Below are 27866 nucleotides of genomic sequence, written 5' to 3'. Positions count from 1 at the left end.
AAACTTCAGGCTCACCTGGATCCATTGTTCTTCTCGCTCCGTGAGGTCTCTGACAGCAAGGCTCGTTAGTTTAGTGCATATTTAATATACTTTGTGCTCAAGCTCCCCCCTCCCCTCGGTGCCATAACCGTGCCGACCGGCTGCGTTCGGCTCTTGTGTTCTCTGTCGTTTTTTTTTTTTTTTTTTTTTTTTAAACCTAGCTGTATTTGAGTTTCCAAAGGAATGCTAAAAAAAGGAATGGAACATTTTCAGTCCTTGTGTGTGTGCATGCGTGTGTCTGTGTGTCTCTACATATATATATGTGAATATGTCATTGTCTTGTGTCTGAGTTCAGCATGTTGATGTATGTTTGTGTGTATGTGTGTGTGTGTCTGTGTGTGTGTTTGGAGTGGAGACCAGGTCAGGTAGATCCGCTCTGTTGAGCTATTCGTGTGGGTGGGCTGTGCCAAGGAAGTTACTGAAAGGAGAAAAAAAAATTAAATTATTTTAGCGCCACCGCCTGTCTCATTAACCTTCATTACCTTCTTAATAGCATCACTTAACACTTAAGATTGCTGCTGGGATACTTCCAAACCACTAATTATTAATCATAAATGTATTCATTTTTTTTTACTGACAAGGAAGTCAATATTTATATTGAATTTAACCACTGTTTGGTATTCATTTGCCATTTTTCATTTTCCTAACACCCTAAGACTACTTCCTCAAAGGCTGTCAATCAGGTCAATGGCACACATTTCAGCAGTTGTTGTAGCAGCCAGGCCTCTGTACCTCAGTATATGTGGAAGTTCGGGACTCCTATAGATGAACTTGTGCTTGTAGCCCAGGGCCATGGGGAAAGGGATGAACTGGACCTTGTGTCCACTCAGACTTTTGGACTGGGCAGCAATGTTGTAAAGCTAAAGAGGGAATAAGATAACACACAATGCGAAGCACAGTGAGATACCCTGAGCAATCTGACCACTGTACCAGACTCGGGGGGCGTCAGTGAGGTAGCTGATCATCTCATCTTGGGTATCTCATCTCATTTTCTATTCATTTCTACTTGATGACGTGACAAAGCAGAAATAATGTGATGGGAAGGTATGATCGTTTTAAGTCATTTAGCATTCTAGAATCATAGCCTAGAGGGGACCGACACTGCTTCTTGAGGGCCACAAAGGTTTCTGGGTCTGGATGTGTGGTTAAACATTAATGCCTTTAACACCGTCACTAATTGGATAGAAATTGTAATTGCCATGTTAAAAAAACACATGATACCTTCTTCCCCAGGTGGAAGGGCACGACAGTGTCGTCTTCAGCGTGAAGGATGAGCACAGGGCAGGAGATGTGGTCCACGCTGTGGGAGGCGAAGAGCAGAGGCTGTCAGCTCCATCACACATTGCTAACCACATACTCGTTTCTTCACATACAGAAACCATCAGCTCTGTTACAAATTCTAATCATGTATTCATTTATTAACCTACAAAAATTATCAGCTCTGTTAAATATTTTTAATCATGTGTTCATTCAGTAATACAGAGGGACCATCAACTCTGTTATAATATTTATTTATTAACATACAGAGATGATCAGCTCTATTATACATTTTTACTCATGTTCTTTCACTTACATACTTCACATTCATACATATTTATTAATCTGGGGGTGTTTACAATGTGTTAGATACAGGAAACAAGTGCTGTGCCGAGCACTGTGTTTCTCACACAATGCACAGGGCTGCTGTGTGTGGCATAAAAGCTTAGCCGATCTGATACCCAATTAGCTTCCATCACAAACAGAGAGCTCAAAGGCTGAGGTGTATTCTGTCTCCAGATTGATTGTCTGGGTCTTTTATTTGCATTCTGTAGGCCTACAAAGCTGTTGATTCCCAGGTCTTGATGAAGGCCTTATTCAGGCATTGAGGGAGAGGCTGTTATCCATTTATTAACAAGTAAACAAGTAGTTATGCTCAAGATTATGTGGATCAGACGTGCAAACAAAGCAGACAGTGGAAAACAGCCTGGCACTGCCGACGAGATCCTTTTTGAGTGGAGACCTCTAATTCAACCCGTGTGACCTCCCCAATCCCTCTGGCTTGTTGATTGCAGTACAAACAAAGCAAAAGCTCAACCTACTTTTCGTCGCTCGCGAACCGAATGTCGTTCGCGGTTATGGCATCCAGGAAGAACCAATCAAAGCCAGGCAGATACCTGTAGACCTGGAATGAAGTCAGAACATTTGTATCAGGAATAAATCCTGGCCAATGCAATCTTCCTTTTTCTGCATTAATTATGTATCTGGGGGAAAGATATGTGCAACAGCAGCATAACACACAGTTAAACTGGATTGTGCCGGTATGTCAAATATTCTACATGTGGTGATTGAGGCTAATCGCTTGCCATTGAGAAAGGGTGACTTTTGGCTTCCTCTCGAATATTGGTGAATGGAGACTCCAGGATCAAGGCATCCGGTGGTGTCCCTGGAACAGAGAGGAACAGCAGCTCATTTGAAAGTCCTACACACCAGATAAGCCAGTGCTGGTGTGGTCAGGTACTCCTCCCTTTCCACATAGTCATTGTTCAACTGTCTGTCAACGAACAGTGAATAGGCTGATTAAGCGCCATTGCTGCACTTTGGGGCTGCAGGTTTTGCAAGTTTTATAGCCCTGTAACATATCAGAGAATCATTTACCCCCCACGTCGAGCACAATCGATCCAGATTATTTCTGATGAGCAAGGCAGCAGACTGAGCTTCTTTCATTTTATCTCAGGAAATAATCTTTGCTCAGTCAGCAAGGAGCCAGGAAAAGAGCTCTACAATTTCAACAGTCGAAAACGCTCACTTTTGTCATCGTTTTACATTTTACGTCGATTTGCCACAAAGTGGACCTCATTGTAGCGTTCTGTACCGACGACACAAAACAAACTACCACTCTGGAGGGAGATATTTTGATGCTGAGTCAGTGTTCAAGTGTGTTGTTAGCTCTACGCTCCCCAAACAGAGGACGTCGATCCTGCATGTTTTCCACGCTCGGTGTTCTGAGGACAGTCGCAGCTCTACTGGAAAAACCTGCCGCTCCTGTCTGAAGCGTGGCGAGTGACGGCTGCCGTCAGTACGTGAGGAACCCGAGTTCGGGCTGCCTGAAAAATTCAGTTCCTGGAAACGCAAGACGACAAAGGAGGAGGTGGGGGACACGTGTCGGCCCGCCGGTTGTGTTGCAGCGGCACACAACACCTGAGCCTCTGTTGCGGTGTCCGTTTACTCCCCCCTCCTCCCCGTCCACCCCCCCCCCCAAAAGGATTTGCCCTGTAATTGACCTGTCAGTTATCTCTACAGGCCTGGAAGCAGTGGTAGGACTGTGTGGGCAGGGCTTAAACTGGAGCCCCACTCTGCTCAGAAGGGCTGGGTGCAGTAATGGCAACACAGTCTCTGGTAACATGGCCAGGGTTTGTCTGCGGAATGCCCATCTTAGCATGGGCTCAAATTTTGGCTGGACTGATGGTGCCCTTTCGCTCCGAGGCGAAGGAACTTGTCACCCGAAACACATCCTGCAAAACCAGCCTGCACGGGGGGGGGGGGGGGGTGGCAAACGGGGCTTCAACATCAACGGGCAATTTTCTTTGGGTTTGATAAAAAACAGAAAGTCACATTCCATTATAGTCAACGGTGGTTTTCACATAACCTCTGCTGTCACCAGGCAACGGAACTCCATCAGTGCTCAAGGACCAACCCACAGCCCAGTTAGGAAATCACCTGCATTAATTAATTCTGGTGAGGACTTACACATCAATCAAGGCTACCAGAAATGTAGTGCTGAAGTCAAACTCTAGGGTGGCAGTACAGTGAACGAATAACATGAGCCAAATGTATACATGCCATGACATGCTGGCCTATTCCGTAGCCTACATCTCATCTCTGTGAGGGTAGGTTTCTCTCTCTCTCTCTCTCTCTCTCTCTCTCTCTCTCTCTCTCACCACTGAGGTCAGAGAGTCAAGGATATATTTAGCTTTGCATGAAGGCCCTTATATAATGAGCATATGCTTACCTCTATCACACAGATGTCTGACCAGGTTTGTTGCCACTCTGGAAAAGAGGAAAGGATAAATCTCATTAGTCATGTCTCACTGGAGTTATATCCTCGCGCCCCTTCTCAGAGGTAAACCTTAAGGTCAGTGTCTGCCTTTGCCTCCACCAACAAGCTATGAAGAGAGAAAGAACATGCAATGCGCTGTGCCGTTTCTGGATTTGTGCCTGTTTACCTGATCTCTGCGTATGGTAATGAGGTAATCTGGTACAGTTGTGGGACTCTTGCCTCTATCTCTGTTTAAACCTCCCCCAGGCTCCAGCCAGGGGTTAGAGTGGGAATATGTGAAGGGTGTCGGAATTTTTCACACACTGTTGGTGAAATCAAACATTTCAAGCATGGAGGTCTTTGTCACATCAGTGGGAATGTACAGTTGTATCATTTTTAACTACCCAGTACCTGTGGAAATCTATGGATGTGTGCACACTCTCCTTCAAAGTGTGTGGGAGTTACTACAGAGTAGAGTATTTTGACATAAATGATAATTCACCTGTTTTTCAGGTAATTTACACGCTGTGATAGCTGTACTCCTCAAAGGGTTTTCATAATTAATAACCTGTGATCTGCAAACCTGGGGCAGGACATTCACTCAGGTTATTGAAATTATGTTGGAATGGAGCCTACCCAAACAAAGAAATGATCTTCCTGTCTGGGCAGGAAGTAGCTCTCTGGAGCCCCAGGCAGACTCACCCTGTGCCCAGTGAGTGGCCCCAGATATATAAGGGCTTATTCCCAATCCTCTGCTTCACCCACTGGTAGAGGAAGATGGCGTCTGAGGTCATGCCCCTCTCTGAGGGGCTTCCTTCTGAGTCGCCCCAACCTAAAAAAAAAAGTCAACAAAAGAGGTACACCTTCACTTCCTGTTTTTCTATGTTTGTGCAACACACACACCATTGGTTACACAAAAATCTGAAACTATCTATATCAGCAAGACCACAGCCATGACCCTGATGTGGATACATTATACGGTATATGTTGGGTATGCATTGATTGCGAATGTATATACTATATGTGTATATAGATATGTATCTGCATGTGCAATACAAAGCCCACTTACCTCTATAATCAAATGTGACTACATGGTAGCCTAATGAACTAAGAACCTAAGAAAAGAAGACAATAACATAGAAGAAGATAAGGACAAAATGACAAGTCATTTAGGCATAAAACAAAATATGTATTTGTTTATAAATATTCACTAAGGGCATATGTGAAGCCAATGAGTGCTCATAACTGTACAACAGCAGAACATGGCAGGGCTTACCTTATAAAGCTGAACTCTGTGGTCCCCTCCCCTGCAAGTGAGAGAGGTGGCATGTCAATGAAACAGGTTTAATACACTACTGCAGTCCACAAAAGCAGAGGAAGCCAAGACAGATCAGTTACAAAGTAAAGGACGAACATTGTTTTGTACACATCAGTGATGTCCGTTGTACTGGCTCAGGTGATACCACATAGAAACAGCAGTAAATCACCAAGCAGTTAGCTAAATCTTTATAAGTCTTCTTAAATATCCATCCATCTAAGCGAAAGAAATGCGTTTGCAACAGATCCTTTTGGAACAGGATGTGATTCTGCAGAGACCTGACAGTTGCGTGATGGATCGGGTATTATATCTCCATATTCCGACATCTCCCCGCATTCTCAGCTATCGTGTCTCCAAGGGCACTGGTCTATAAAAAGCAGCCGTGATTTTTCATGCTTATGCAGTATTTAAGGACGCGTGCGACGTTTCCTCTTCGTTTTTTTAGCTTCCCTATTCGGTGCACAGGAAAATCATCCCACGTACCCCACATCACCTGCTACTGGATGCCCTGCTGCTAAAGACTGAAGATTCCAATCTGAAACACACGTTTTCCACCGTGTTTTTTGATATGGAAAAACCCTTACAGAGTTTATAACTATACACCCATCGTAGGCGCATGGTACCACAGTAAAGGTCACTTCAAGTGCACAGGGGTGGGAGATGAGGGGACTTGCATATTCACAAAAGGTGATGGAGCTGAAATATTAACAGCCACATAAGGACCATGGAGAGCTGAATCTGGGCTTTATACCTTTCCACAGCACTTGAAAACCACTGGAGGACTTGCACAAACACAAAATAAAACAGGAATATTAAAAAGCCTCTACTGTACGACCGGAAAGTCACTCTAATGACAAATATGCTATGCAAGTCACAAGCACACTTTTCCAGGTCATGAATTTATTCAGCCTCAATTACATTCTTCAGTGCTGCCTAGAATTAATGTCTAGAATTTGTGCTGCGTTTCCTGACTGCCTGAACAGGGCTGGTAGCTCACCCGTGTCACATAAGTCACAGTTTTGGAGGCCAGAGGTGGAAGCTCCAGTGAGTGACAGGCTGCTTACCTGGTCCCCGCGTTGCCGTGCAGGTACAACATGACGGGGTGGGATAACTGAAAGGTGCTGTCGTACCACGCCCGGTCTTTCCCCTGGGCGTCCTTCCAAAGCTGGGCGGGGACCGTGTGCCTAGGAACAGCAGAGAGGCAAACCCAGACAGATCAGACGCAAGGCAGCCTGCTCTGATCCGGTGCTTCGGGGCCGGGGTGGAGAGGGAACCCGGCTCGCCGTGCGCATCACATGACAGGGTTGGCAAAATCCAACACCAGAGCACCACTCGGATCAAAACAACACGTCCATTCCCATAACATCACTTCCTGGACACATCCTCTTCTGAACCCCCCCCTCCCCCCATGGCTCGATGGCGAATCGGACCATTTTCTCTGTGCAAGGCTCAAAGACTCCTGGGCAGATCCGTCCTTTCCAAAGTCAAGGGCTCAGAGACACCCGCCACCCCCACCCCCACCCCACGCTTCCCTATCCCCGCAGCAGAAACCCAGAGAGACACCCCCCCAACGCAGACACCCCTGTAGGCGAGGTGTCGTGCGTCATCACTCTCTGAGCCGTGAAGGGCTCCTCACGTCTCTGCCGGGCTAGTCCTCGCCCCTGTCGCTGCGTCGGCGGCCCTTACCACACGCCAATGTTGACGCCCTCCTCCGGCTGCAGGTAGAAGTTGCAGGTGTGGTTCAGGCCCTGGTCCTGAGGCTTCTTCAGGTCGATGAAGTAGGGCATCCGGACTGCAGGGCAGAGGACGACACCACTGCGTCACACACTGGCTGAATGCGACCGGGGCAGGTCACACGAAGGGGACGGGAGTGTGCCACCCACATATTCCGAAATAAAATGCAGTCCAACAACACGATGGACAACAACCACAGTTCTCCCCCAGAAACTCCCTCTTCACTTTCACAATCCCTGGCACAAACCCATTTTCCAAAGGCAAGTTTGTATTTGTACCAACAGTGATAAGCACAATAGCAGGGAATGTCCGTGCAGACAGAGAAATATTTGGGAACGAATGACTTGATTAAATTGTAAATGCAAACAATGACCAAATAGACTGGCAGGTATTCCATACCATCTTATTTGTCAGACAGGGGGCATTTACCACTGATCTATCACCGAGTTCCATGACATTTGCTCATTAACAGGCCATCTTCTAGGAAAATCTGATAATCCAGTCTCTGTTCTGTACATAACTATACCTTATTTGATTGTGGTTTTCAAATAAGCCAAAAGTAATCAATAATGATGCCAGTGCACTACAGAGGAATCCGTTTGCTTTACCACCACTGGGAGAGATACCACGATGCAAATGATGGACAGCACCCAATGACACAGCAAGCAAAACAAACATAAAGAAACCTCCAAAATAACACAAACCCCCTCAAACTAACTCAAAAGACTGTAAGTTTATGGGGATCTGTAAAGTTAATTACTTGAATTAATAATTGTGAAGGAAGTGGTAAAATTGGATTCCTGCAGATCTGCAATTTTACAGCAAGGAAGAGACAAAAACACCACCGGCGTAACCAATGAAAGACATTTATATGCATCCTACAGGAGGTAGACCAAAAACAGCTTAATGGTCCTAATCTGATTGAGTAAAAGCAAAACTATGATAAATTTAAAAAGCCAGGGAGAAATCATTTGCCCCTTTTGGGGAAACACAGATTCTCCTGCCCCCTGGAGCTGCTGCCATTCAGCATTCTCCCCACCCCTAGAAACAGAGGAGCCCCCTGGGACTCCGGGGGCTGTCACTACAGCGGCCCCATTGAGAAGACCTCTCCCGCCCAGCCCCAGACGCTGGGTGCACAGTATTGGCGGTGCTTTAGGGAGCGCCTGGCACCTGAATTAATACGACGTGGATTACCGCTGACGTTGCTAGCTATTGCCTTACTCGTTCACATCAGCTGATACAGTTAATGCCAGTTTCTCTGGGAAATCGATCCTACCCCCTACCTGTGCACATTCTTGTCTGCGTATGGCACACACACCCTTTTCAAGGTTGGTTTAATTACCTGCAGGAACACCCCTGGGCATTTTCCTGAGGTAATTATCCATTGCTTATCTAGCTATGATCATGCATCACATACTGTATGCCCGTATCTAACTGGTACCTGAAATTACTGTTAGATTAACTGGAATGTGAAAGCATTTGGTTAGAATGCAGCAAGCCATGTTGATGCTATCTGACTGAAGAATGCTTATTGACAAAACCTTCTGCGTGAGCTGAACCCAGAGCCCTTGATATTTACATCTGCTCTGGAAGTGGGATTCTAGCAACGGATACATAGCATCTTACACACATGAAAAAGTGTCTGTTCAAGCCTCAGACTGGCTCACTGTAGGCTACTTTAAACAATAAAGTCACAACTCTCGGCGTGCCAATGAACTTTCACTTCTTCTTGTCGATGTAACAGATCGCGACAGGAAGCCACTGCACCACTATTGAGCGCAAAGGGTGAAATATGTAACCAATACTGTGAACAACAGTGTGAGGAGGAATTCAGCTGACAGAGGACAGGAAGTCAATGAAAAGAAGGCAAGTCAGTGGTAATGTTTTTTTTTTTCCATGAAATTTTTGAAAAGTATCCATCTAGAGAAAATTTCAGTTTCATGTTCTGTTTTTCTTGCAGGTCACAGCTTGGAGAGTCCCAAGCGAAGGGGTACAACAGGACACAGAAAGTCACTCTTCACAGCCGCATGTCTGGGGTAAAGGACTTGGGCCACAACCGAAAACACAAGAGACCGGCAAATCACCACTGACTGACTCATCAATAGTTAAGTGTAATGTGTTCCACCATTCCCTACCTGCAGCATGCTAACTGCTACGGTTACACACCTGGGGGTGGTATCGGATTGAGATGGAGACTATTTGTTGCGTCCGTACAGATGGAATATCTGCCACTCTATACTGTCTGGAGTTGCACGTTGTGTAGTGTTTCAGGGTCACCCAATGCAACAGGCTTCTCAAGCTCCCTCTCCTGTGTAGGGTTGCCTTTTTGAGGCAGAAGGCACATATCCATTCCAAATATGTCTGGAGCGGCTTCCAGTTATAATAACCGAGTTAACCCATTACTCCTAATCCTCTCCAGTGGCGATGAGTAAATGGATAATGATTGCCATAACTCCTGCTCCGGTCTGTGACGTAAGAGTTACTGCACCAGGCATTGTGGGTTTCATTTCCTCGGCCTGCAGCTTCCTTCTACAGCTCATGACTTTCCATATTCTCCATTTCTCATCGCCACAGGGTTGAGGGGCGGTCTCAAAGGGTTTGCATCTGAACAAATGACGTGTTTGTTGGAGGGCCTAGCTGCTACCAGCAACGACCCCACGCCGTGGCAGCCTGTAATCCACCCCCCGCCACGCAAGGTCACATCTGATCTCCACAGGGCCTGACTGTGGGGGGGAAAGGCGGAGGGGCACCGCATGAACCTCCCTGTGAACAGGCCTCTGGTGCACGCTTTAAAAATAATGTGGCGGTGCGGGAGGTGGCGTGGAATCAGAAGCCGTCAAACACGTAACTGGCAGTCGCTGAAGCGGGCCAGCGAATGGCACGTGATCGCCACAGCCATACTCGCTTTTGAGCTACACCCAAAGTACACGGGTTGGGAAAACAAAGACAGCAATCAATCTGTGCAAGTGTACATTGACTTGGCCCTTAAAATGTTACTTAATCAAGACAGAATACAAGACCTCTAGCCTCAGTTTGTTACTACAAACATTGTGTTGGTCAGTTCAACGTGGCTATGGGCTCAATCATATGTAAGCAATGCATGCAATGTTTCATCAATTTATATATGCCGCTTGAAACAATAAATTTGCATTACAAAGATCCGTCTTTTGTACAACATGGTGCTATACAGTGTTCTGACTGCTTGCCCATATGAAAATAAAATACAACGCAATAGACTGAGAAGTATGTTGTTCAGGAAATATTGCAAATACATTAAAAATATATTAATATAAGCAGAAATACATTACAATATACCAAAATGGCAGTAATTTACATATTTTCAAATTGACCAAGCTGACAAATATATTCCCTAAAATACATTCTCATTACATACTTTTTGTATGGGTGGTGCATCTGATCTGATATCTTGCAAATCTATTTGGGTTTAACTTCCATTTTAATCCAGTACATATCCCCTGTATGAAAACCTGTCAAATTTTCATATCTTTGAAAGGGGTCATTGTCCTGCTGTTGTTGTACGTTCACACTCAGTCTTGATAGAGCTGATTTACATGGCATGCTAACCGCTGCCTCTTCCCTGCTCTAGCCCGGACACAACACCAATGCATAACCCAAACCCATGTTAAAGCAGAGCGGTTCCTTCTACTCACCAAAATTTAAAAAGACTAGCTTAGCCTGAATGGAGGGGCACAGTTTGATGATGAAGGGGATGGCGATGTAGACCCCCAGTACCCACAGGAAGATCCTCTTCAGTCTGCTCATTAGGCCATACCTGAAACACACACACAGGGCTATCAGAGTGACATTAACAAAAAAGGCAAAGTCATTTACACAACTGACTCCTGTGCCCCAGTCTGACAGGAAACAAACAACTGTGATAGGTGCTAGGTTGTTTGTTATTCAGTCTTATTAAATGTTAGAGCAATGTGAAATTATGTGGATCCTATATCCTGAAACACTCATCGTTATTACAGCCGAGCGGCAGACTAATTCAGGGTTCTAACTCTATGATGCAATACCCCCAACAAAGGCTTCTTCAGTGCACCCTGAGGCCTGTCAGGACTCCGCCCCCTCAAACTGATTTCATCCAACTGGCAGCGAATTTGCCCACATGACAATACTCACTCCAGAGGCAGCCAGGAGACTCCTGAGAACAGCGCTGGAGCTCCTGTGCACTGTTTCCCCAATGCAGACTCATACCCGCTTTATTATTCACCCTGATCAAAGGCAGTCTTACCAGACGGTGCTCTCTTAGTATGAAATTCAGGTCTCTCTTGAAAATGAGATCTTTATCTCAATTTATCTGAATAAATAAAGGTTAATATAACTCAGCCTTTATGATATAAAGGCCACTGTAAGGTCTTCTTATTTCTTCACTGTGATGTTTCTCCAAACTCTGGATCCCATCAATGACATACTGTGTCAATGCGGTAATAGTAGGCCCGTGAGTGTAGCTGTTGATATGTATTTCTGATTAATGCAATTTCCTAATGTGCAGACCGTGGCTTAACCCTCATGTAGGGAGCAGTGTAAGAACACTGCCAAACTCTTTTCCTTCAGCAAAATTCACCCAAAGTGGATCCATGGTGGAGGAGGTGGCAATAAATTATTTTAATGTGACAGTGGTTAGATACAGAGAATGGGGTGCAGTAGGATTGATCGAAGAGGTCAAAAAAATAAAGCTGAAATTCAGTGTGACTTAATTGCATCTGGCAGTTTAAGTAGGCAGAGAGTAGAAGACTTACTTATGCGTGACACTGCTTTAAAAGTGGCACAGAAGTGTTCCCATATCTGGGAAAAGTTACAAGCGACTGCATGCCTTCTACATCAGCATAGTGACTGAAACCTTTACAGGGAATTACATTAAGATGACAGCATCGTCAATTCTAGTGCTCATCAATACATAACACCCGAACCCACTTAGCTAAAAAGTGGTTGCTTACCATGTCCAGTGGGTTTGCATACATTATCAACATCAACCCTCATAAAAATTACACAGAAACCTGTCTAGTATCACATTTGGATTATCTACTATTCACACCATTTAGAATTCACAATTTAGCTCATGACATCGTTAATCTAACAGCATACCGGCGTCCCACATCCCATGTGGCCAATTTACTGGTCTTCATCACCTCCATTAAACAGGTGCAGAACATTACTCCCCAAACTAGCAGTTCACAGAGGTTTACTGTTTAAACAATGAGGAAACTGAAAGGCTGAACCTGTCAAATGCAGTCGCAAGATTAGGATGGAGCTACAGGCTTGTAAACTTGTTAATTTTACATGATAATGTTCTCATGGGCAGTCAGCATACAGACTGATACGGTAGCACATTCTCTAAAATACAAAGTCAGTCATTTTGGACCTGGGCTTGCCAGAAAGATTTTATTTGTCCATTTTTGCCTGAAACTATGTGAATTGTTATCACTTCCATGGGATTGCCCTGACACTATGAAACTGGAATCATTTACATATCTTGGGGTTAACTACCTTCAAGGAATGGGCAACACCTAGAAACCTGTCTGGACCATTCAAAAGTGACACAAAGGTGGTGAGTTTTGAGGTGGAGTGACCAGTCTTAGTTGTGGGGTGGAGTGACTTGTTAATCTGGCTGCCTGGCGATGGGTTCTTAAAGAAGGATGAAAGCCTCGAAACCGGGAAAACAGGGAAAGCGCGGAGGGTGGATTCAGAGGCCCCTCCCCCGCCATGCGCAGGGAGGCAGATTCACCATGTTCCTGTTCTCTTGTGCCCGTAATGACCCCGACGCCCGGCACTGCTGTCAGCTCTGCCGTGTCACTGTGCCGTGGTCGCGGGGTTAGTCAGAGGGAGCCGGGAGAGGATCAGCGGAGAGCTCCGAGGGCCAGAGTCGCATAGGCAGCCGATCCACATCCAGAGGGAAAGCGCCATGACCTCTGATACGCTGTATGTGTCTGGTGCAGAAAAATGAGCCAGACGCGTGACCAGCTTTACAGTACATAGGAGCATAAATATGTTGCACTGCATCTACAGCACTGTGTCACGAATGGCATGATGAGAAAGTTCCCATCAAATACAATGGCGCACGCAGACGCAACTTTTTTATTTTTTTCAAATTCGCTCTGTGAAGTTTTTTGCAGAGATGCAAAGCCCCCTTTGAGAGCTTGCTCTGAGAGTTCTCTATCCATGAATAATGCAGTGTGGTTATAAAGGCTGTTAGATACTGCACAGTGTCAGAGAGGGAAGAGGAGAAGGGGAGGCTAGAGATTGGCCGGTCACGCTCCTCCTAGTTTCGGACCCCCCCCTCGCCTCAGGCTTGGATTCTGGGCCGCTGGGCTCCGGAAGGGCTCCCGTCGTCGTTGCCGGCGGGGTTACCATGCCAACAGCACGGGCGGTATCAGGACACATGGCTCTCATTCCCGGTGTTGTGCAGATCTCTCTTCTCTGTCACTCTCTCATTTGTCTTATTCCTTCTTAGACACTGTGATGTCTTTCAATGAGTTATTTTCAAATGAGAAGAGAGGACCAGTCAAAACAGATCGAATTCTCTGAACTTTCACTATACTTTCAACAAAACTTTCAAACAGAATTATCTAAAGTTTTGCCTGTTGTCGGGGTTTCTTCTTTAAAATTGGTTTGTTTTGCCCAGTACAGTACAGTTGTCTGTGTTGTTTTGTTGCTTGGCAACAGCCTTTGACATTTGCTTGTTTTAGCCCATGGAGTAGCTAAGTCTTTGCTCATGGGTAGGATGGGAAAAACAGCAAATCACTCAGCAAAACACCATCTGTATAAAGACCTATATAGCTAAAGTCAACATAAAACATTTTAAAATCGGAGACTTAACATGGATGAGTGGGTAACTGACTGCTCTTATATGTGAAAATTCATCTTTGTTATGAATAACACTGGGGTATAAAACTGATTATACGTGATACGTTTCTGCGAATACAACTGGTGGCGAAGCAGTTTCAGCCTGGCTTCAAGCTAAAGTCACCGCAATAGCTATAATTTTGAGACAGAGACGCCGCAATAACTGTAATTATCAGATAAATGGAAGTTTGCTTTGTTACAATGGCACGAGCAAATGAAAAGAGAGAGAAAGATAAAATCGGAGACAACGAAAGGCACAACGGGCGAAATGAGATGGCGGCGAGCGATGGGCCAGACACGCCCTGCCTTTGTTCGAATCGCGCCCCGCTCACTGTCGAAACGAACAGATGGTGGTCTAATTTCCAAACGCGTGCCACGCGCTAGCTGGCCGGTATGGCTCATGCAAGCCTGCGTCGATGTCTTCAACGGAGGGGGCTAATCTCCCTGACATCCGCTACATGCCAAACGCGCTAATGGATGGCACGCAACAGCCAGGCTGTGCCCGTTGCCTAAGGCGCTGACACAGGCCTACCTGCATGTCTCTAAAATATCCCAGCCAGTGAATGGCGGAGAGCAGGCAGGGGATCGCAGTGGAGTAATAGGCTGCAGGGACATAATCTGCCCACTTAACACCTCACACATAATAGGTTTAGCGCAGGAACAAGGCCACACAGATCCACCACCATATGCCAGATTACTCCCGCCCTGGACAAGAGGTTAGCCCAATGTCTCTAAGTTTCCTATCAACAAATGTATATTTTGGGAAAGTGGTCCAGACCTAGCCTTGTTCCAATTGTATAACTAACTGTGTAATTAACTCCAGTTGGGTAACAAGTGATTGATATATTTAGCACACTAAAGATCTCATAAGGCGCTAGCAAGGAAATCTAGGTTAGTTATCACTTGTGCAGTCAGTTATTAGTGTGACTGACTGAAGTTACTGTCCAGTTATATTTTTTTGGTGCTACAATCTCACTGTGATCATGATCATACACGCCCCTGTAAGTTTGCTGAGGTCAATATGAATGCAATATACATTTCCTAAATAATAAAGTACAAATTGGACACTTTTCAGCGTAGCTCTACATGCTTCCATGCAAAGGATCTCACTGGTTCATATGTTCTGTGATGCACTGCATAGATCCATATGACAAACACTGCAGAATCATAAATCTCTTTTTCAGATTTCATATTCTTACAGCCAGCAGAACAATCTATTATCTTTCTTTTAACAAACAGTCCTGTTAGGTAACAGCAACCCAGCACTGAACCAATCATTATTTTCTGTTGGGCATAGTTACTTTTGCAAAAAAAAATAAATAATTGAAAACACAATAAAATAAAGATTAATTAAAACAATCACAAAGTCAACCCATTGCAATGACAAACACAGGATCACTGTTATGTCTACACAGTTGGTGAATGGCACTCTGGGAGGTAAGCCATCAATGCGCCTGGATGTCATGAAGGTGCTTTGATCAAGGAGCCGGCAGACAGTAACAGTCTCGGGTTAAAGTGTTCCCAGCGCCGCACTTCCCTCCCCGGCTCCATCTCTCAGGCCGCGCCCTGTCCAAGGTGAAGGCGCTGCCGCTGAAGCCTTGAGATGCCAATGGCTGCCAAGGAAAGGAGATCAGAGCAGGAGAAATCTAATCTCCCCTGACAACGGGCCCGGTGGCGGTGGGGGGATGGGGGCGGGATCAGAGTGAGCGGCTGCCGGGCAGACGGGAGTCAGGCCCGCGGCACGTTCAGACCACAGCACTGAGGGGAATGCATGGCCTTCAGAAGCCAACCCCTACCGCTCATAACCCCTACTGCCACCCTGTCCGCCATTATAGTCTGCATTACTATTTTTTGCTTTGGGTGCTAAGCTGTTATCCGGAGTGACGTATGTATCAAGTGATGCACAGATAGATTGTGGCTGCTGAAACAATCCAGAGCAAAGCACGAGACACTTCGGTCTTGTGTTTAGGGACCTCCCGCTGTCCCCCGGACTTCCCGTCTGAAGTCTGTTTTCATCCCCCCCCCCACCCCCTTTGCAGTCTTCACTTCCCTTCTCTCGCTTTCCATTCCCATTTTACATACAAAACGCTGAGTAAGAGGACGCTTTGAGTCCTTCACAGGAGCACGTGGCAGTGCTGAAACACCTTTGAGGTTCAAAGGACGTGCGTCACTAGCCTGACTGGCGAGTGTCTTTTCTGCGGTTGCTCGAATATATGCGGAGGAGCCCTCTCCCCGAGACGTGCGTCAGCAGAGGACAGCGCCTGCCACTCCGGCCCTCTCTCTGTGTGTGGGCGGTCTCCTGTTTCCAACAGGAGGAGTGCTTCTAAAAATGCTCCTCAGCCTTCAGCACCCCACACCCACACACTCCCCGGAACGGCGAGAGTGAGCGTTCCGCGAACGACGGTATCTCACAGCGGAGCTGGCCGTGGGAGGACCAGGAAAGGTCTTAAAATAACGTCTGTGACACAGCAGAATGAGAGGCATGAGCTAGCCAAGAAAAGTTGAGGAAGCGAATCGAACAGCAATAATTCACTTACTCCCGGGAGGGCCAGGCCATGACAAATGAGACACTTATTATATATACATTACATTCATTATTATATTTATTTATATATATATATAACTGATATGTAACTGCCAGAGTGGACAGTTTATCGCAGGATTAGAACAATGTACAGTGCTCCTGTTTGCCTAGCACAGACTGTTTTCAAAGGCAACTTTCCTGTGTGGTACCCAATCAAATCTGTGACCCAATAACAAAGCAGGGGTTTTCCAGCAATGCGATCCAAATCAAAGCACCTTACACTCACACTCACCACGTCCCCTTTGGGGGGGACTTTGCCTCCTTGAGTGTAGTGTCCAGTGCCCTGGTTCCCTAGCCACCGCTTCACACTGCCATGAGAGTCCAACGTTTCCTGTTTGGGATTTATAGGCAGCGGCCTCTTGAGTAATCTGACACTGCCTAAATGTCCAGGGCTAGTTGCCCTGTTCACAGCAAACCCAAGCGGCATGTGAACGGTCCCTGCGGGCACCTCAGGACGAGCACCTGTGACCGACGGGCATGTGAGCCTGCTGGGAGTTATGTGGGTGATGTCATAGTTGTAGCGCTGAGAGGTGGGTGGGCGCGATTCCAGTGGCTCCTGTCCCAGGCCCCTGGACAGCGGCCCACTGTTTGGGCTCGGGTCCCTCGGATGCAGACGGGTGCGGGCACAGCCTGGCACCGTGCCATGCAGTACTCCACACGTGAATACTGCGCTGCGCACCGGCTGGCCCCCTTCCTCAACATGAATTTACAGATGCATTCTGAGACTGACCTCAATTGACCAGAATGTCAGCCGCCGTCCATCTTTTCCAAGGCCGGAGACAAAGCAAAGCTGCAGGGAGGCACATGCCGGGCAGACACACAAAGGAACTGGCAAAGAAGTCACTGGGAGTGCTCTTTTCTGCTGAGGAGATCGATACATCTTAAATGTCCAATTAAAGACTCTCCACTTTTCAGCCTGTGCCAAGCAATGCCTTCAGTTGGTCAGTATACTCACTATGGGGGCAAGTGGAGAAGGATGAGTCTGAATCCACTGCATCTCTGATAGTACCAGGCCGAGGCATTGCAGTTTGGGCTTTAGAATAATGTACACTGCTTCAGCACTCACTTCAAATGTGCCCTTTCCAACAAAACAGCTCTGAAGTAATGCATAGACATACAACTGTATGTGTGGTTTGTAATATATATTATATAAAATATTCCTAATTGTGTGCTGCACAGAACGGGTGAGCATGGAATGAGGCTAAACCATTTACTTCTGACAAGGCCAACTAGAGACAAATCAGTGAGATATGCACGCTACCTCCATGTAATTGCAAGCCCCATTGGGACACACATGTTGATGGTTCACAGTACGGGTCGATAATAAGGAAAAGGATGACAATTATCAGTCCAGAGACAATCTCTTGCACGCTTACAAACTAAGGTAAAAAGCACAAAAACCTGTGCTGCCTTGTTGTTTAATTGCAGTTGAGGGAATAAGCCGTGGCAGGTACATTGGAGCTGAAGCAAAAAAAAGGCACATTTTCTGTGTTAGCCCCTGGGACAGAGCGGGGACGAGCAGAAACATACAGAGCACCTCCAGGAAACCAGCCATCCTGAGGGAGGCCTGCACGGAGAGCCGGCGGGAATAGAGTCGCAGTGTATCACAGAGAGAGCTGCGGAGTTCCCGCGGGGGAGGGGAAACTGCGCCTCTTGGCTCTCTCTCACGCTAATGAGCATCTCTGGCTTCTCGGCTGACCTTCAGGGACCCGCTGCGGCAGGGATGCCGGCTCAAGTTTACGGCCTCCCGCCGCAAATGCTCGCTTCCACACCAAAGTTCTCAGACTCATAACCACAGACCCAAATTATCATTGGTATTAAGACTACCCATGTTTGATCATGCACTCAACTACCACTGGAAGGGATTGCCTCTGTCTAACATTGTAATGATAACATCGAAGGTTTGACTTTTATGCAAAATCACACAGGAACTCTGCAAGGGCCTTCAGCACAACGTCTAATCAACCACAAGTGGAGGGAGGACTGACAGCTCAGTAGACAATGATGAGACGATAAATGTGCAGTCAATACTTTACTGGATCGGAACACTACAATATGCACCCCAGAAGCAGTGCCTTACTGCTTTATCAGCGCTCTCTGCAAAATATTTAAGCTAGATCCAGTAGACAATTACAACATATGGCTACAATATTCCAAGCAGAAAAATCAGTCCTTGTACAACATCCTAAAGGGAAGACACCCGATAACTTTACACGTTTCCCATCATACTCCTGATCTACCATAGAAGTCAGAGCAAGTGTACGAGGTGCAGTTTGCTTCCTGCCATGCCCGTGCAAGAATCTTTCGGGGACTTCCCCAGCACGTTGTTAATTGTAATGCAATTTATGGACAAACAGTACAATTACAAATGGTAATTCTTTTACCATTTCTGTCCTCTGTCCTAAACTCTGACAGTGGTGGTCTCGGACTGCCTTGTTTTCAGTACACTTCAGAGGGCATGATCGCCTGACATTACACCGGAATTATGTTTCTATACACATCCCAGCTTCATTACTCTCATATCAGTGCTAACCTCATTCTGTCTGTAACTATTATGAGGCCTGTGCTGTGTACTAATGCCCACTTCTGCAGGATTATGTTCTCCTGAAAGGGAAAGGCAATGGTGTGTGGGCTGAAATCCCATGGGCGAGACAGAGCAGGACCATCACAGAATGCAGCATCTGAACCCAATCAATTACAAATGCCCACTGAGATTACACCCAGGTCTCAATTACAGCTCTATTAATGGATTCATCAATTACGATTACAAGGACACGTAATGGCAACTCTTACAGTTCGGACACTGAGCATAGGTAATAGGCTAACTAAAACTAAAAGGTTGTCTTCACCAAAAACTTGAAAAGATATGCCATTCTTCAGCTTTACTGACCAGGATTGCTGCATGGAAATGATTTCCATTGCTGAGAATAATTTTTCAAAAAGGTTAGAAGGGTTGATCTTGGCTATTTAGTAAATGGCTTAAATAGATCAGGACATGTGTACTTTTTGGTTCATATGGACGTTGAAAAAACTGGTTGCAGGAAGTCATAAATCAAGTGCACATGTACAGCACACTTTAAAGAAGGGGGGCATCACAAACTGACATCAAAGCATGACATTCTTACAGAAGAAAACAACTGCATATCATTATGCATACCTACTAAACTCCAAGGTAAGGAGCAGCATATTAAATCTTGCATTGTCATTATCCTATAAGCACTGTACAGTAAATGACCTTATCATTCATCATCACAGTTGATGCAATAATGACTTGTGAGTTTATTTCAACAGGACATCTTGGGGGTCATATTCAGAGGTGTAATAAGACTTAAAGGTTAACTTAAACTTGAAATGTTTCAACTGGTGTGAGGTCTTCAAGCAGCTAAAACCTCAACTTCAGTTCTATCTATAGACTGGTGAATGCTTCCATGATGTGCTTTGAACACACTGACTGCAAGCTGGGGAGCTCCAATGTGTCACAACCTCTGACAGGGAGGTCAGCTCCTCAAATTTTGTCTATTAAAAGACTAATATCCCCAGCTGTGCTCTTCCTCTGCAGTAATACCTCTGCTGTCAGACATGGCTGTAGTCAGACAAGAAGACACTCTACATTACCTCTGAGTTGGCTCCCTGTAGATATCTACGCTCCCTGACACTCCAGAAAAAACCAGAAAGACAGTTACGGAGGAGAACTACATTGTCTAATGCTGCTTTAATCTATCTATGTAGTGCTGCTCCTGTCTGCCCAAAAAGGTACCATGTTTGTCCATTAAATTAACACTCCACAGGTTTTGCACCATCCAGAAAGAAAGGGACTTTGTAAGGTTCTTTGGACCCTAAATCGACCTCAATATCCATGACCTTCTGTAGTTCTGCTGGTGTCACAAAATGTCCCAGAGGGCCCAGATAGAAAGGGTAAAATTTATGATACACTAGGAGTGAACTCCTATAAGACTACTCCTACGAATTCCTACAGTCCTGCCCACTGCAGAACCAAGAGTATATCCCAATGTGCTGGGGACAAACTGTATGTTCAAGAAGAAATATAATCAGCACAATACCCTAATGCTCCCAAATTATTTCATATACACATACACCTAGCTTGGACAATGTTTTGATCACTGGGGATCTTCGCCAGGACCTGGCCACTGGATTGAAACATTGTGTATGCTACACCTTTGTGCAAAAATGTGTGTATAATTTGAGAGCATTTGAGTGTGTGTGGAGTCTGTTTCCTCTTGATTCAGTTATGCTCTAGTCCTGCAGCTATCAATAACTAGGATGTGCACCGTGCATGTGACTATTTATTGTAATGGAAATACAGTATATTACCACTTGAGCCAGTCAATGGAGCCTCACTGAGAGGATTAGACCCTTGGAGCTCATCTTTCACTCTCTCTGATATGTGATCGTTGAGATGAACAAAAAAATCTGTTCTCCCTCTCCTCCTAGAGTCAGCTCAACAACAAAAAATGTGAAATAGAAAGGGTAGTTGAGTTTGTTTTTAGTGCAACATCCTGATACTGCAGACTCACAATATCTTGCAGACAAATTTGTCAGAATTTGACAGGGCTAGTGAGCAAACCTGAGCAATGTGCACTGGGCCTTGTTATCGCAGAGTCATAGAAATCATACGGGAATCATACAGGCAAGGGCAATCAAACAGAGTAAGCTTAACCACTGCCTCAAAAGTGCTGTGCCCTACAACGAAAATGAATCACACAAACCCAAACTGTGACCAGCCTGCTAATCCCTGGTTAAAAAATGAGCTCACAGCATTTCGTGCAGGAATAAGATAAAATCAGCACTGCTCGTGGACTGCACTCAATGACCCCTCTCGGGTTTTCCTTGAAGTGGGCTCATATGGTTCACCTGCATAAAGCACTGTTCCGGTCAAAGTTCATATTTGTAGCTGAGCTATCATGTCAGATGGTGTGATTTGAGTTGATCCCTGTCAATTAAAAATGACTATAGGGAACTAGTAACGGTAAAGAACAGGATGTGACATCAAATGAGTCTGCTTGAATCACAAATTATAAATAATGCAATAAAAGGGGGGTTGAGTATTGAGGTTAATTTGTGGTTGGTTGAGCTGTCGACTATAAATCGGCCCCTAACGGAGCTCAGTTTTTCCATGTTGTCATCTGAGATAATTTGTGAGGTGAACTTACTTCTAAACAAACTGGGGTGTTAAGAGGCACAGGATGTGGTATAAGGAGGTTGTCTGTCTGTGCTATCTGCTCTATTGTCCTCGAGCTCTCCCTGAGTGAGCTAAAAACCACCTCTTATTGATAAGAGCTCAGAGCTAAAAACAGCACCCTCGAATACCACAGCTCATTGCGCATAGTCCGCTGTATTTCACTTGTCCTTAAGAGCACACTTAGCAAAACACCTTAACCCTACATCAGAGGATATACGGCACTGATTAACTTCGCTTATCTAAAAATGCTATATTTGCAATGGCCTTGCAGCGAACCCTTTCGTAAACCTGCGATGAGGAAAAATAACGTTGATCACAATGAACCGAGCAACACCGTGTGAAAGCAGTTAAAGTAAAAATGTCAACATTCATGACGATATGTCAATGCTCATGAAAATGAACGCGAACAGATACCAGTATGACTGTTGAGAGATCTACAATGCATGACAGTCGCTGACAGTCAAAGTAGTTCGTGACACGTCACTTCTCAGCGTCTGTTATGTTTTATTAACTTACAACTAAAGAACTAAAAGAGGTAGCTGGAAGCTGCAAGAGCAAGGCGGCAGTCCGTGGGGGTGGGGATCGGCGAGGCTGTAAAATGATGACTGTATCAATTTGTATGCATTCCCTTATAAATTACCCAAAACTGTACAGACGTTAGCCGTTTTCAGTCTTCCCGTGGTGACAAACCATGGGAAAAACGCTCACAGAAACTACTATGAACACTGACACTACACAATGAGAGAATACCAACCAAAACAAAAACAAATACCAACAAAATAGAAGAGAATATATATATATATATATGAGAGAGAGACTTAATTTAATAAAATAATAATTCCACAACCCCACGTATGCATCAGTTTCAGGTTTTAATACATACAAGTTTTAATACTGTACCTTAAAATATCCAACTCAAGTTGGATTCATTTCACATTGACCCGCGCTTTTCACTGTGATGGAGCTAATACACCCAATTGGAAATCTGTACGGAAAGCATGCCGTTCTTCTTAAATGGGCCATCAATCAAAATAGATACTTTAATGCGCCAAAACTCAAGCTTAAATTACTAGCAGTCAACCATTTTCTCGTGTTAACTAGCCCGTCCAGATTACACCACACCCAAAGTCGCTGTTTTTTAAAAGAAAGATAAAATTCAGAATCGTGCAACACGGTACACCCAGGGCCATAAGAATAATTGAGAGGTATAACTATTTTTGAGCACAGTTATTAAAGTATTTTACACAAATCTCAAGAAATAATGAAGGTATTTTTTGCATATACAGCCACAGTCATTTGAAGTAACTGATTGCTGAAATCATCTTCGGGAATAAATGATCATACAGGTCATAAAACTGTTATCATATACGTTTTTAGGTTTCGACATTTCACATGCCATTATAAAATGTCAAAAAAATTAGCTGTGCCTATATATTAGTTGCGTAAATTATTTCGCCCAAAACCTTCATTTTCATTTCAAATAAGATGTATTTGTTGTCCCTCCATTGGCAATGTAACAGTATTACGCGTCAGCCACTCCAAGTTATTTCCATAAACCCATCCAAAACATGTATGCTGCCTCCCCCGGCTCCATATTCACAAAGCCATCAGGAAAAAGCCTTACCTTCTGAATGTTCTCCCCATCGTTTTTTCTAACCCCGTAGAACCCAACAAAAGTTCGGGTTCGGAGTCGTCGCCTTTCTTGTGACAGTATTTCAGATTCGGACTCGTGTCCAGCAGAGTATTAGTGGCAGAGCTGTCATGATCCACGGTGAGCGAGTTATTCCGCTTTCGCATCCCTGAAATTTCAAGGGGGCAACGAAGAAGAAACGATCAGACACGGCAAACTCAAAGACGACAGTCTCTTTATCTGTGACTGTGAACACGCGAAGTGCGCAGCGACCGTTGGTAGCGAGGCAGACACCCAGTAAGTAGTGCGGTAGATGGGTGAGGAGCCGGGCACGGTGCCGTTGTTTTCACCCCCTGCACAGCTGACATTCAGCACTTTGCTACATTGTTTGCAGAAGTCCGATATCTGCAGAGACCAGCTGATCAATGCAACCTTTCCCCTTGGCTTACGTGACAACCAATCAGAGCGAGCTCGTCAGCCATGTTTGTGAGGGTCAAAGCAAATTCGTAGGCGTTCTCGGAGTCAGCACTCCAAATTGTAGAGTCACAATTGTGACCCAGCATCTGATAAAGACCTATCTATTGACTGTCTACAGTATACATAACTCGCTAGTTAAAATTACATAAAGTATGAGTCAAATGTTGAGCGCGCAAAAATATTAACTAACTCTGCTGACTACCTAACTAGCTAAATAAAGTAGACTCTGCAAAGCTAGCCATCTTAACTAGCTATATTAGTTATCTAAAGTTACTGGAACTGTACATTTTTAAATGTTAATAAGATAACAAGTTGCTAATTGAACTTAAAATCATAACGAATCACAAATTGACAGCAATATCTTGCTTGTTAGCTAGCCTTCCCTCTGTTATACATGATTTCTGTGTCCATACAGCTAACTAGCTTTCAAGCTAGCTTGCTACACGGAAACAAACTCAGGTTAGCTAATGTAACCCAGTTGCAAAGAGACTAACGAGCTAACTGGCTACACGATCCCCTCGAATTACTGTAGTTAGTTTGTCAATCATGAATTCGTTCGTCAAGGGATCAGTTATGATATGAAGAAACACTGCTAGCTACCTGCTCATTCTGCTGATACTCCGGCGTATCGCTTTTTGAGATGTCAGTGAAGTTTGTCCTAAAACGAAGCTCATAGTTTTTTATTCATGTGACGTGTTCTTAGCGTCATCTGCTTTGCGAGTCTGCCGCGAAAATGTTGAATGTTTTGCAGTAGCCAGAGGATGGATATTTCTTTCTAAAAACGATTGAAAAGGGAAATACAGGTTTTTCCCTCAGTCGCAGTTGATTGTCAAGCTAGTACTTGTCTTTGCATATTACATAACCGTCTAGTTTATTGTCAAGTTTAGTCGCTAGCTGCAGTCATGTTTTGTGAGAAGGCAGTCGAGCTAGTCAGGGAGCTTCACCGAATGGGCGATGGACAGTTGCCTGCTTTTAATGTAAGCTTATGTGTTTTTACGGAGTAGTCCAAGTTACTAGCAGTTAACGTTCCTCTTTTATTTCGTCTTTCTGTTGTTTAAACAGCTATACGTAGCGACCGTGTAGGCAGCTATTTTACAGAAGGATTAGCTTGCTTCCTGCTAGCTGAGGATAATTATTTTAGCTACCTTTTAGCCACATAACGTGTTAACGTGTTAGACTTTACGTTACCTATTTAGGATAACAGATAATCAAATGGTAAATGAACTGGGTTTATGGTCAAAGGTTGTAACCCAAGCAAGGATGGAGCTACCATCTCAGCCTGCATTCACCTGTCTCCTGCTAAACCAAAAAAACTATAAAATGCAATCTAATGGTTTAACGCACTTGTTAGCTTTACCTGCTAGTTTGTACCTTGCCTGGCCAACCATTTAAACCTGGTCATGCAGTGCTTCTAATATTGTTGACTCCGTACGGTTTTTCGCTTGTGTTGTACTGTACCTCACTTGTAGTTCGCTTTGGATAAAAGTGTTTTCCAAATGAATAAATGTAGATGTAATGTAACTTGTACCTTTGGCCTTTATTAAATATCCATCTGTATCGATGCTTGATAGGTGTTGGAAGATCGCCGTGTATGTCGATATGTATGTAATGTAATGAGGCCCTCTGCATATCTGTTCTCCGCAGGAAGATGGCATTCGCCAGGTACTTGAGGAAATGAAAGCTCTGTACCAGCAGAATCAGAGCGACGTGTGAGTCGACATTTCTTTACAATACATAAGTGCACTTGAAACAAAGACACTGATGTAGTAATATGTCTGTAATGTTGGATTAATTCATGTTTGATTTGATACTTTGTATTGAATAGGGTTGGCCCTGATCTTAACTGTAGCCAAATAAATAATAGTGAAGAGATGCACTGGAAGAAGACGTTATCAGGAATGAACTGAAGTCCAGGAAATGCCTGCTGAAAACAGGAGGCTGTTGAATGGTTTTTAATTTCTTTTACCGGTGACGTTTGTGTGTGTCATTCATCGAGTAGTTAAGTTAAAGTCCCATCTTCCATGTTCCATGTCTTCTCAGGAACGAGGCGAAATCGGAGGGCAGGAGCGAATTGATCCCGACCATCAAGTTTCGTCACTGCTGCCTGTGTAGAAACCAGCGGTGCATTGTTGCATATCTGTAGGCGCTAACATGTTACATAAGATGTTTTTACATTTTCACTTTGATCGTAAGAATTCATTGCTTCGTGGTTTAATGAATGCAATCCATCCCGCGTTTCCCTAGTTATGACCGACTCCTTCGCATCCGAGCTTTGAGGTGGGAGTACGGGAGTGTTCTGCCAACAGCCATCCGGTTCCACATGTGTGCGGAGGAGGTAAGTCTTCAGAGACTTAGACATGACACATGAGATGTGTATACGTCAGACAACGGAAGGGCACCAGACTCTGCACCTGAGTGTTGTGAGTTCAGATCAAAAAGTATTACTGTAGGAAGGTTTCTGAACTGGTACCGGAAAAATAGGTAAGGGCTATTTAGCTGTACCAGTCACATAGTGAACTGTGCTCTCAAAGTAAGATTAGTTGTAGCATTCTAATAGGATATAAAATGCACAACTGTCAGCCAAATGCTCCATTGAATTGGAGTCAATGTTATATATACACAGTATAAATGCACATCATAATGGCTCTGAATAGTAATTTAATGTGTTTTCATCTGCCCAGGTGGATTGGTTCAACCAGTACAAGAAGTCCCTCGCGACCTATATGAGGTCCCTGGGAGGAGAGGAAGGACTGGATATCACCCAGGATGTGAAGCCACCCAAGAGTCTGTACATTGAGGTGAGAATGGGCTCTACCCAGAGAATGGGGCAGCAGTCATAGAGCTGGAAGGCAGAGTACTCCTTCAGTCCTTCACAATCTCCCATTAATCAAACGATCACCCTGTGTATTAACCTTGACACTGTTACCGGTTATACCCCTGCAGGTTCGTTGTCTGAAAGACCATGGAGAGTTCGAGATTGATGATGGCACAGTCATTCTTCTGAAGAAAAACAGCCAGGTATTTTGAAGAAAAAAAAAATGCAAGATGGGCCCTTCATGCTCAGGTGGCTTGCAATCAGATTCATCTTGACAACCAAATTAAGTATTGTTAATTTGTTCAGTCCTTTGGCTCCATTTTGTGACAGATTAAGACAATTACTGCTTTTACAAAAAAAAAAAAATCAGCATATTGATTGATGAAGTTTATGGTCATTTAGTGAGACAGGCCAAATTGAATGGCTCTGCAGTAACTTGATCACTTACTTTGCTAATGGATGTCTCGGTTTTGTATTTCTAGCCAGCCAGTTATGGCGATTGTTGAAACTACTTTTTTTCTCCCCTTTCCAGCATTTTCTTCCACGGTGGAAATGTGAGCAGCTGATTCGTCAGGGTGTCCTGGAGCATGTCATCTCCTGAGCCAGTCAAACAACTATGTTTTTTTATGCCAGCCAGCATATTGTTGCTGTAATGTATGAAGTCTGCATTACAGGACCATAAACCATCACCAGTGTTTGCATCATGATATATTGAGATTTTCAAGGAAGAAAAGTGTGTTTGTAATAACATTTACATATTTTTCTCAAACATATACTTGATCCTCTTAATCTAGAATTCACACATGGCAGACAGACAGGAAGTAGCCAAGTTTGGTGGGGTGACATTTATTAGTCGGCAATAATTTTTTTCAATGAATTTATGGACTGATTTTGTTGTGCCTGACACATCTAAGCCTCACGTTTTCCAATACTATTATATATATTTTTTACAATACACTTCTGCAGTACTGTCCCTAAGAAATGAGGGAACACATGACAAGGTCCACAATTTCTGGCAACTTGATCTTTTCCCCAATACTCTTAACATGAATAATTTACATAAAACAAAGTGTACTTTACAGCAGTGCATCTTGATTAGTGTGTGCGATTTTAAGAAGTGTGGTCTGTTTTTGTATCAAAACTGTACATTTTATGCATATTGTGCTTTGAGGTTTAAAATAATA

General features: G+C 44.5%; 2 protein-coding genes across 2 annotated transcripts; one reads left to right on the top strand and one right to left on the bottom strand.

Moving 5' to 3' along the window:
- Positions 1–170: 170 nt before the first annotated feature.
- On the bottom strand, positions 171–24504 carry abhd12 (abhydrolase domain containing 12, lysophospholipase). Its single transcript, XM_036547244.1, has 14 exons — positions 24468–24504; positions 23385–23559; positions 10778–10899; positions 7059–7164; positions 6437–6556; positions 5331–5361; positions 5124–5169; positions 4757–4886; positions 4028–4065; positions 2382–2461; positions 2118–2200; positions 1261–1339; positions 772–899; positions 171–457 (listed from the first exon to the last, which is right to left on the bottom strand). The coding sequence occupies exons 2-14, from the start codon at positions 23555–23557 to the stop codon at positions 424–426; spliced, it is 1170 nt and encodes a 389-aa protein (XP_036403137.1). The 5' UTR covers positions 23558–23559; positions 24468–24504; the 3' UTR covers positions 171–423.
- A 238-nt stretch (positions 24505–24742) lies between these two features.
- gins1 (GINS complex subunit 1 (Psf1 homolog)) lies at positions 24743–27361 on the top strand. Its single transcript, XM_036547456.1, has 7 exons — positions 24743–24844; positions 25512–25576; positions 25908–26006; positions 26112–26202; positions 26549–26665; positions 26811–26885; positions 27215–27361. The coding sequence occupies exons 1-7, from the start codon at positions 24770–24772 to the stop codon at positions 27281–27283; spliced, it is 591 nt and encodes a 196-aa protein (XP_036403349.1). The 5' UTR covers positions 24743–24769; the 3' UTR covers positions 27284–27361.
- The last annotated feature ends 505 nt before the right edge of the window (positions 27362–27866 follow it).

This window comes from Megalops cyprinoides, chromosome 15, assembly GCF_013368585.1.
Source record: "Megalops cyprinoides isolate fMegCyp1 chromosome 15, fMegCyp1.pri, whole genome shotgun sequence".
Classification (NCBI taxonomy): Eukaryota; Metazoa; Chordata; class Actinopteri; order Elopiformes; family Megalopidae; genus Megalops; species Megalops cyprinoides.
The sequence above is the reverse complement of the archived record's forward strand: the minus strand, read 5'-3'. Positions and strand labels throughout refer to the sequence as shown.

Bases quoted from the DNA above. Each gene is read 5' to 3' on its own strand.
- gins1 (XM_036547456.1), top strand. From the start codon at position 24,770: ATGTTTTGTGAGAAGGCAGTCGAGCTAGTCAGGGAGCTTCACCGAATG. The intron at 24,845-25,511 runs GTAAGCTTATGT...TGTTCTCCGCAG, and splicing joins GACAGTTGCCTGCTTTTAAT to GAAGATGGCATTCGCCAGGT. The intron at 26,007-26,111 runs GTAGGCGCTAAC...GCGTTTCCCTAG, and splicing joins CGGTGCATTGTTGCATATCT to TTATGACCGACTCCTTCGCA.
- abhd12 (XM_036547244.1), bottom strand. From the start codon at position 23,557: ATGCGAAAGCGGAATAACTCGCTCACCGTGGATCATGACAGCTCTGCC. The intron at 2,462-4,027 runs GTAAGCATATGC...TCTCTGTTCCAG, and splicing joins CAGACATCTGTGTGATAGAG to GGACACCACCGGATGCCTTG. The intron at 458-771 runs GTACAGAGGCCT...TTCTCCTTTCAG, and splicing joins GAACTTCCACATATACTGAG to TAACTTCCTTGGCACAGCCC.